This window comes from Alexandromys fortis, unplaced genomic scaffold (genome assembly GCF_014885135.2).
Source record: "Alexandromys fortis isolate MF-2015 unplaced genomic scaffold, M_Fortis_MF-2015_v1.1 scaffold_63, whole genome shotgun sequence".
In the NCBI taxonomy this organism is placed as follows: Eukaryota; Metazoa; Chordata; class Mammalia; order Rodentia; family Cricetidae; genus Alexandromys; species Alexandromys fortis.
The window spans coordinates 4,002,345-4,012,993 of NW_026067953.1; the positions used below are offsets into that span (position 1 = coordinate 4,002,345).

A 10,649-nucleotide genomic window follows, 5' to 3' on the forward strand; every position below is an offset into this window, starting at 1 on the left:
CACACACACTTTTTTTTTTTTTTTTTTTTTTTTTTTTGGATTTTTCGAGACCGGGTTTCTCCATAGCTTTTGGAGCCTGTCCTGGAACTAGCTCTTGTGACCAGGCTGGCCTTGAACTCACAGAGATCTTCCTGCCTCTGCCCCCCCCCCAGTGCTGGGATTAAAGGCGTGTGCCACCACTCCTTATCCATAGTTCTAACTCCTTTTCAAACCTTCCCCCAAACCAGATGCTACAGGCGTTTATCTCTCTCTTCTATCCTTATCCCATTTTTTTTCTGAATCTGTCTTAATTGCTTAATTAAGTTTGCCTTTTGTTCTTTATTTACTAAGCACCAGATTAAACTTGGAAACCTTTTTCCCTTGAATGTTAACCCATCTTTCTCCATTAGCATCATATACTCCTCCTGTATATGGCAATGGCTCATCAGTGGTCTCTGGAAACTTAAACATACTGTCTTCCCTTCCAGAAGAAACCAGACTGTGTTCCTTAGAACATGAGCAGGTAATGCCAAGAGTGCAAGGGCTCCAATGCAGGAAGCACACACACCTTCTCTGCGGGCACTCTTCCTTGAAGCTTCTGCCACAGCCTATGTGACAGATTGGTAGCTTGACTTGAGTCTTGCGTCTGTTTGTCATTCGCCAACTCCTTACTCACCTATTCCTGAGAACCTGTCCCGTCTGTCCGTCCCAGAGCCCCAGCTGAGCTGGTCTGTCACACACATGTATACACACACATACACATAGTTAAAACTGGTAAGCAAATAGTATGTTCAACCATCTTCATTCATTGCTGATTGCTCTCCTAAACTGAGTAACACTGTATGGAAACATTAATAATTGAATATTTTATACATAAGGATTACCTGCTCTGGGGACTGGAGAGATGGCAACTCAAAATGACCTAATTCTTCTGGCCTTTAGAGGTACCTGCTCTCACATCTACATATGCTCACACCACACACACACACACACACACACACAATTAAAATCTTTAAAAATAAAAGTGAATATCCTGCTCTAGGTTATTAACTGATTTTGTTTTTTAGAGACAGAGTTTCATTATGTAGCACTTAGATGGTCTGGAAACTATATACATACACAAGTTTGGCCTCAAACTCACAGAGAGCCTTCTGCCTCTGCCTCCCGAGTGCTGGGATCAAAGGCTTACTCCACCACACCAGGTTATGAAATTATTAATTTTAAATTGAGGTAAATAAGTAAAACTAGAGACTTTGGCTTTTTTTTTAAGAAGCCTATGCAATTAGACCTAATATCACAGAGATAGCAATAGGAGACACTGAGGATTAATATGAAATACTTGCTATTTTAAATTTTAATGAAAAAAAAAAGAAAACAAGAAACACCACACCACTGAGAATAAAGAGATTAGCTCGTTGGTGCGCGAGCACACACACACACACAAACACACAAACACAACATTGGAGTATACAGAACTTTATACGCTGCTGCTAACTTTCCTGTAGATCTAAAGTTTACTCCTTAGTTTCACTTGGAAAACAAAACCACTTCCCACGCCTGAGATCTTCGAACCGAAAAGAAGTCTTTCTCAAGACCTCTTCTTTGGAGAATTAACTGGTGTTCATGACAAGGTCAGAATGGGAGAGGAAGACAGAACTTAAGTTCTAGCCGGTACATCCAACGATTCTCAGGAACTAGAAGAGAGCCAGCATTCCCCATCCCCGCACAGACTGCATAGCCCCTAAGCAGTTTCTCTTCGTGGATGAAGGTAGCCCTCTTTAGAAACAATATCCCAGATAGCTTCAGACCGTACACAACCCCAAAGAGTCTATGAGGCCACACTCGCATGGGGAGGAAGAGGAGGTGTACTGTCGACTGCTCAAGAAGGGTCCCCATGCCCTGCTGCACTGCTCACGTCTTCTGACTCACGACCCCACTATCTACCTCCCTAAGAAGGAAGGGAACCACTAGGGCAGCCCGCTGAGGCTCCGCGTTCCCTCTCCGGCTTTTTCAGAGGCGACCCTTCCAGCGCGGCAAGGACAGCCCAGGAGGGCGATCGAGAGCGCGGGCACCCTCGAGCCCTCGCCGGTCCATTGCAGACACTTGTCCCCTCGAGCCCTCCGGGCTGCTCCGCTCGGGTCGAACCGCCAGCCTGGCTTCACCTCAAAGGGGTGTGCGGGAAGCGGCGTCTGCTCGCCCGGCAACGCCGCGGGGGCTTGTGGGACCCGGCAACGCCCGCCTCCCCCACCGTACCCCCGCCCCCGCCCCATGCATCCTCGCCTCCCGCCAGCCCGCGCTCACCCCGCCGCCGCTGACTGCGCCGATGCCATCGAACTCCCGGCCCAGCCCGTCGGAGTCGTCGAGCACGTAGGCGCCGCTGGACGCTAGCAGTGCGCACAACAGCAAGGGCACCGCGACACGGCCTGCCGAGCCCGCGGCAGCGGCGGCGATCATGGCTTTAGCCCGCCGTTGCTGGGAAGCCTTAAGTGGCCTGTCAGCCATTGTGCGGGTCACGTGACTGTGGCGCCCAGGGAGGCGGGCCCGATCGCCTCCATGATGAAGAACAGTGGGCGGCTGAGGCAGCTTTTGCCATCTTTAGTAAGGGCTGCGGGCTGTCCCAGCAGCCGCTGTAGTGTTCAGCAGGGAGAAGCTGAGCTAGCTTTACCTTGGCACTCCTGTGTCAATGAGGTGGTGTCGGTCTGTGCGTGTAATTGCTTAGTGACCTCTCTTGCTACCTCACCTGATGGTCATGGTAGTGAATGGGAAGTGGACAGTCAACAACTGCCAAAAGAAGAGGGCTTGTGAGTGGTCCTACCCTAGTATCCCAGATCCTACCCTAACAGCTCATTCTCAGCGGGAGACAGCAAGGACGGGGACCTTGCTTGAAGCCCCAAACTAAGCACCCAATTAAGCAGTCATCTTGGTTGAGTTGCTTGGTGTTAGGACTCTGAACTTTTCTAAACCAACCAGAACGGCAAGTCAGGGAACCTGGGATTAAATAAAATAAAAGTAAGATAACAGGCACTCAGGAGCACTTAGCAAATGCTAACTGACAAAGTTTTCTATTTGATTAAGCACTCTGCTGTATCCAGGGCTTTTAGCCTTAAAGGAGTTAAGAATATAATTACTCCACCACAAAATGTTGCCATAACATATTGACTCTTTTGAATTAGAAGAGCTAAACAATACAATAGGTCCAGGATACTCTGACCTTTATTCTGTTTCTTAAAGGCATATGAAAGTCACTTACGAAAGACGCCCTGACTAGACTATCGGGAAGCAGCACTGTTTGCCGGTTCTTGTTACAGTAACCCTTACCTTCCTGTTCACTCTGTAACCAGTTAAATACCCTACCAGGTACATCCGAACCTGGGCCTGCAGACCACATGTAGCAGATGTTAGCTGTAGAGCAGCCCGCCACAAAGTTATGCATATACCTAACTCAAAACATTATGAGACTGTTCATGATTCAAAGAGAAAACACTCAAATGTGCAGACATCAAGTGTGAAGTCTGCAGCTGACAACAGAGTATCACAATAGCAAAGGTTGGACACCACTGCTGACCCCTCTGCATGACCATATCTTAGAAACCCCAGCTACTTCGTGCTCTGATTCAGCTTATAAGTCATTAACCTGTTTGGGGGAAAAGGTGTTTTCTTAGGGTATGGCTCTGCGCCCCGTAACTTGAACTTGTAAGCTTCTTCCACCTACTACTTCACGTCAGTTTGATTCTTAGGCCCAACCAGGACCCAAAGATGGCAAAGGTAAATGTCTACTTCCTTGACCCACTGTCAGGAAACTGATTCCAGGAGAGAACCCTAAATCGTTAGGGACGTTGTAAATTCCCTAACCAGGGAATTCTGGTTCCCCTGATATAGAAAATTAGGGAGTGAGAGACTAAAGAGAAAGTTATTTTTTTTCCTCTAAAATTTCCTTTACTGGGGAAGCATAGAATCATTTGAGTTCCCATCTAAGCTCCTAAGACACCAGAATGGCAAAGAGAAGACAGGGGACCGTGAGCATTAGCGTAATTCTCTCTGTAGGAAGTTACATTGTTCCTGTGTCGTTCGACAAAGCTAAATCTGTGTTTCAGGACTGCTCTCTTAGGTACCCTTTCTCATTGCTGTAGCAAAGTGGTTAAGCCAGGGAAGGAAGGGTTTATCTTGGCTCCCAGTTGGCAGGGAAGTCATGCCAGCAGGACCCTGTGGCACCTGGGTATGTAGCATCTGTAGTCAGGAAGCTGAGAGAGCTGAATGCTGGCACTTCACTTATATCCTTTTTGCTCTGTCCAGGACCCATCCCTCCCCCCCCCCTCTACAGTGCCAAACCACATTCAGGGTGAGTCTTCTGTAAAAGCGTTTCTGGAAACAACTTCATAGACACACCCAGAGGTGTGTTTTGTGGTAATTCTAAATTCAGTCAAGTTGATAGTGAAGATTAACCACCACAAACACAATTATGGGAAATTATATGAAAGGGTAAAATCGAATCACTTGGAAATCCCATAATCGACTTTATGAGCTGCTGTGATATCTCTAGGTTCTTTCTGGATAAGAACTTTGCTCATTCCACCTTTGTAGATGTGTAGGTGTGTGCATATGCATGTGTTTGTACGAGTGTGTGTGTGTGTGTGATATGCACACATATTTGGGGATATACACTTGAATCCTTGAAGAGGCCAGAGTAGGTCCTAGGGTGGCTTGCTCTATGACTTCCTACCTCATGACCTTGAGATGGGATTTCGTACTGACCCAGCAAGCCCCAGTAATCCACCTGTCTCCTTCAACCTTCACAGCACTGGGATTACAGGTGCTAGCTGCCATCCACAGCTTTTGATGCAGGTGCTGAAGGTGTGAACCGGGTCCCCATGCTGATACAGTAAGTGTTCTCACCTACTGAGGAACATCCCCAACTCTCCATCTTATCTTTTGAGGCAGGGTCTCTCACCGAACCTGGAACTCATGACACAACCCTGAAAGGAGGAAGTTAATGTCAGCACCCAGCATCTGCCATCCTGCAGCATACCCCATTCCGGTTTTTCCTTGGCACACAGGCACAGATGGTGTGCAATGTGTGAACTAGGGAGAAGAGGACACGGAAACCATTAAGAGAACAGGTAGCTTCCGGCCACCCCTGCTCCACCCATCCAGGAAGCATTACAGTTCATGCATCAAAGAAACCAGCTGTTGTTTTAGATCTCTAATCTAATCTCAGGAAACCAACAAGAGAGCATTCTATTAAAAAAAAAAAAAGTCATGTACACAAAGTGGAAAAGAAAATCCACTGTATGAGATGAAGAGAAATCACGGTTATCAGAAAAGCATTCATGTTTAGTTTCTCTCATGTGTATGAATTCAGGATCAATGGATAAGACTGGGAGAGGAAGGTCAAAGGTCACACATTTCAAATGTGTTATTTTAGGATGTCAGGGCAACCTGGCTGCCACATCTGTCACCCCATTGATTGCCAGGGTTGATTCGGCTGATCTGGCAGGCTAGGCCGGTGTCCCTTCCTCCCTCACCACTCCATGTGTGTCCCTCTGGAAGCTGTGCACTCTATTGAAGGGTTGAAGAGGACGACCTTCCCCGAATAGAGGAGGACCGGTCTTTGGTCAAGGATATACAAGTGGCTGCGCTCTCCTGCTAGAACCTCCAAACATGCTCTCAAATGTGTTGTTTTAAATGCTTTCAATCAGAAGTATTCCTGTGCATCCTATTTCTGTCCCTATAAACCTATTTTATAAGTTAAAACAAGAGAAAAAACAATCTTTTGAAAAAGATGAGCCATCTTGCCCTCTAAGAAAATGTGCTGATTAAGTTTTGTAACAGTCTGTTGCAGCTGTTGTACCATACTATGTACCCCACACACACACACACATGCATGCACACACACGCACATACACTTTATAAGCAATGTCCAACACACACACACACACACACATATTCAGCATGTATTTCTTGATTTTAAATTTTTGAAAGGTCACCAGTCGAATGGAGAGATAAGATGAATTATTCACTATCGGAGCTGGAAACATTCTTCGGTGCCATCCCCAGCGTGTGACAGGATATGAAGATGTGTCTCTTCACAATCACCCTGTAATACTGCTGGTTGCTCTGCTCTTTCGACCCTGGATATAGTTGCTTGATTGCAATTGTAAAGCAATAGGGGCTTGTAAATCAACTTCCATCAAAAATTCTGTGTTTGTGGGGCTGGCGAGATGGCTCCAGGTTAGGAGCACTACATACAGGGCCAGAAGGGCTAGAGTTTGGAGTTTTTAGAAAGTCTGGCATCTGCAAACAGCTGTAACTCCTGTGCCTCATCATCAAATGCTCTTATCTGGCTGCCCTCTCTCTATAAACATGCAGACTCGCTCACGTGTGTGCATGTACTCACACTGGCATATTTGAGAACATCATCTAAATATATGTAATATGTATTATAAGATATATATTATATATGACACACATGTATGACTCGTATGTGTGTGCATGCACTCACACATACGAACTCGTACACACAAAGTTTATATATATATGAGACACACATAATGGGAACCAAAGAGATGGCTCAGGATTAAGAGCCTTGACTGTTCTTCCAAGGACCCATCCTCAATTCCCAGTGGTGCATCACAACCATCCAATCCCAAAGGATTTGATAATCTCTTCCAGCCTTTATGAGCATTGGGCATGCAACTGGTGCCCAGACATGCATGTAGGCAAAACACCAAATCATTTTTTTTTTTTTTTGGATTTTTCAAGACAGAGTTTCTCCATAGCTTTTTGGTTCCTGTCCTGGAACTAGCTCTTGTAGACCAGGCTGGCCTCGAACTCATAGAAATCAGCCTGCCTCTGCCTCCCGAGTGCAGGGATTAAAGGCATGCGCCACCACCGCCCGGCTCCCAAATCATTTTTTAAATACGTTATTTTTTAATACATGATGGAAATCTTAACTTGGAGCATTAGATAACAGTGAAAATGGTTTGGAGGGAAGAGTCTACCACGTGGAATAAATTGTCCATTGCCCACTGGGCATTTTCTTAAGGGTACATGAGTGTTCCTCCCTTCTCACATCTCAGCAAATCCAGAAATAAATAGGTTTCTGTTTTTGTATTGGTCTGGATTTATTACTGAGTGGGAACTGGGTGCACTTTTTTGTGTTGTCTTGTTTTAATGCTGTTTATCCTTTTTCTATACTTTTTTTATTAGATGTTTGTTTATTTGGGGGGTTGGCCATCCCTGACACTGTGCACATGTGGAGGCCAGAGGTTCTCTCCTTCAACATGCGTCCTAGGGATTGAACTCAGGTCATCGAGCACGCTGGTGAGCACCTTCCCCCGCCGAGGCCTTTCACCAGCCTTGCTTTGGCTCTGGGTTTTGGTTCTATAATCATCCAGACCTATCACTGAATCCCCATGGTAAGAGTGTTGGGAGGCAGAATGATGCCTCCTTCGAGAATGAAGAAACGAGAGTCTCTGTCTTCCTGCTTTCAACAGGGTCACCAGACTCCTTCAGTCAGTCCAAACTGCCCTTTGGCATTGGAAGGGTGACCAGAAATTACAGAGTGGAAAAATCACACTGGGACCCCAGGAATCCAGGGGAGGTGGTGCCACAGAGACTCCCGGCACAGTGGGGTCAGCAGCATCCTAACCTGAAAGCCCGGGTCGGGTGATGGGGTTTTCTGTTCTTTGTCTCTAACCAGTTTTTTTAAGCCACATCCTTAGGGCTCCGCATCATTCATGGACCACACCCTGACTGCTTCCCAGGTCACTTTGTGTGGCAGGTGGCCACAGTTTCTGTTGTTTGCAGCAAAGACCCTTGGCTGAATATTACCTTGGCTACTGTGATCATCACAACAAGTTTCCCCACTTTGAAAATTGGCTCCTCTACCTGTAGTTCATTTGTCAGCCGTGTTTACTGTATGCATTTGCTCAAGCAGTAGACAGCCAGGGGTTTCCTGGCTGGATCTGTGGTTTGTCTGCTCTTTTTTATATTGTCAATATCTTTTTTTCCACACTCCTGCCAGGAGAGGAATTTAAGAGTCTACCTAGTGCCTAGGCATGAAGAAAATAGCAGTTTATATGTTAGTGACTTTTTATTTATTTTTTTTTCTGTCATTGTAACCAAATAGCTACCAAGAAGCAACTTGAGGAGGAAGGGTTTATTTGTCTTAGAGTTTAAGAGGTTTTAATTCATCATGATAGAGACGATATGGCATCAGGGGGTGATGGGTGTCACTGGTCACATTGTGTCTGCCACCAGGAAACAGACAGTGAACAGGAAGTGGGGCCAGGCTAGACAAAATCAAGGCCCATTTCACTGGCCCACTTCCTCCAACGAGGCTCCAACGTCTACGGCTTCCACAACCTTCCTCGAATAGCACCACCAGAGGGGGACCAAGCACTCAAACACATAAGGTTCTGCAAAACAGTTCGTGTTTAAACCACAACACAGTTCAAGAGGGAGATGATTTCAACATCCAGTAGAATATGGCCCAACAGAGATAACAGCACACAGGCATCGTTTGATCTTTGCTATCAGCCACATTCATGTTAAACAGGACAGTAGCTTCAAGGGTGGATTTTGTGTAACCCCGGATATCAAAAATATTACCATCACAGCATGTAATTAGTGTAAGCATTTAACCTATATTCATTTTTTCATAATTAACTTTCTAAAGGCCTGTACTTTATGCATCTATCACATCTGAGTTTGGATAAAACCCTCACTGTATCTCAGCAGCTTTCCCCGCAAGCTGCCTAGAACCCCATCCTTTCCTTCGTTTGCCCTTTTGAAACTCAATCCCTTGGTGCCAAGAATCTTTTCTCTTTAGGCAACCAACACAAAATGACTAACTGAATGTGTAAAAAGAAGTAAAGATGAGAATATGTAGTGGGATGTCAAAACAGGATCCTGCCTTATTTACTTGCTGTTTTTCTTCTTGGGAATAGCACCAGACAAAGGAGGCAGCTTCAAAACAACAAAAGGAGCCTTCATCACCAGAATAATCCTCCCTGCTGTCTACCCATGGAGAAGTCCTAATCCAGCAGGTCCACATTCTTTTGCCTTGTTTCCTAGTTCAAGCCCAATGTGCTGCCTCTGGCCACATTGTGATCTCAGAAGACAAGAAAACTGACGGGCCAAGAATTCTGTCTCTGCAAAGCCAGTGTTCTCTGTTCTCAATAACTGTTCATTGACCTTTATATTAAAATACCTCGGCATCTCGGGGCTCTGAAACATATAACTATTCATATTAAATATCCCTATAATTAAAATATGATACTGCCATATTTTTAACTAAACAAGATGCAGAATCCATAAAAGTTGGTGAAGGTCTCCTTGTGTGAAGTAAGCAACATTTATTTTCCTGACTTAAGCAGAAGTGAAAGTTTGTATTTCACATTCTCTAACTACATCCTCTTTTTTTTTTCTGAAGAGTAAAGTACATAGATAACTTGGCATGGATGTGAAAATGCTCTTTCTCTAAAAACAGAAGTAGGGTCTATCGAGGTAAAATTAGATGTGATTCACGAAATAGAAAACAATAGTTAGGCAAATGTGCTAAACCAAGCAGAAAAAAAAATTTGGGGATTGTAGTTATGACTAAACAGAAATTATTATTTTCTTTTTGGTAAATTGTAAGCCTTTTTCTGTAGGCGTGTGTAGGTACATGTAAGTATCTGTATGTGTGTGCAGATTCACATATGTGTGTACATGTATGCAGATGTGTGTGTCACTCTGATGGCTATCCTGGAAACTGCTCCTCGGGCACCATCAACCTTTGCTTTTTTCTTCTTTTTTTAAAATTTAAGACAGACTTTGCCTAACCAGGAACTGCCTGTCTCTACCTTCCTAATATTGGGGTTGCAATCGTGTATCACCACACTGGGCTTTTGTGACATTGGCTCTGAGAATCGAACTCAGATCCCTATGGATGCAGGGGAGCACTGCATTGAGTCAGCCACCCCCAGCACTGCCCCTGACGCCTTTGGCCATTCAGTTTTGACATTTACCTACACTTTTTATCATCTCAATGACAATATACCCTGAGGTTTTCGGTTGCTGCATGATATTTACAAACTCTTGAGTGCTTTACAAATTCATTTTAAATTATTCATTTGGTTTTTTTTTTTTTTTTTTGAGATAGTTTCTCTGAATATCCCTGATTGCACTGGAACTGTAGCCAGGCTGGTCTCAAAACTCAGAGATCTGCCTACCTCTTCCTACTGAATGCTGGGATTAAAGGTGTGTGCCACCAAAGTCAGGCATATTTTTATTATTCTTAGAGACATGTAAAGAGACTTTCAAAAGCTTTCACATTCCTGATATCCCCTAGTTACTCTAAGATAAAAAAAAAATTGGCTGTATCCCATAATTCCATTCTTCCATCTACCAACCCAGACAATGTATCCTGACTAGAGCCTAAAAATAAGTCAGAATTTTCCACTAAAAATTTATTCCATACTCAAAAATAATTTCCCCTCATTTCTAATTGTAAATTTTATTGGGGGAGAGCTTAAAAATAATCTCTTAACTTTTCTCAGAAGTAGGATGTTCTAGAAACTTGATTTCATTTTGTGTTAAACCACTGTATAGAGTCACCTTCTTAAAGTACTGCATTAGCTTTTAAAAATAATAATCTGTATCACTCACAAACAAATTTTCAAATTTCA

General features: G+C 44.3%; 1 protein-coding gene across 1 annotated transcript in view; it reads right to left on the reverse strand.

The window, feature by feature from the left end:
• Positions 1–2,487, reverse strand: part of Galc (galactosylceramidase) — a 45,855-nt gene extending 43,368 nt beyond the window's left edge. The window contains exon 1 of the mRNA XM_050151376.1: positions 2,281–2,487. Coding sequence (XP_050007333.1) covers positions 2,281–2,481 — 201 coding nt within the window. The 5' untranslated portion in view covers positions 2,482–2,487. The remainder of the gene's footprint in view (positions 1–2,280) is intronic.
• Positions 2,488–10,649: the final 8,162 nt, after the last annotated feature.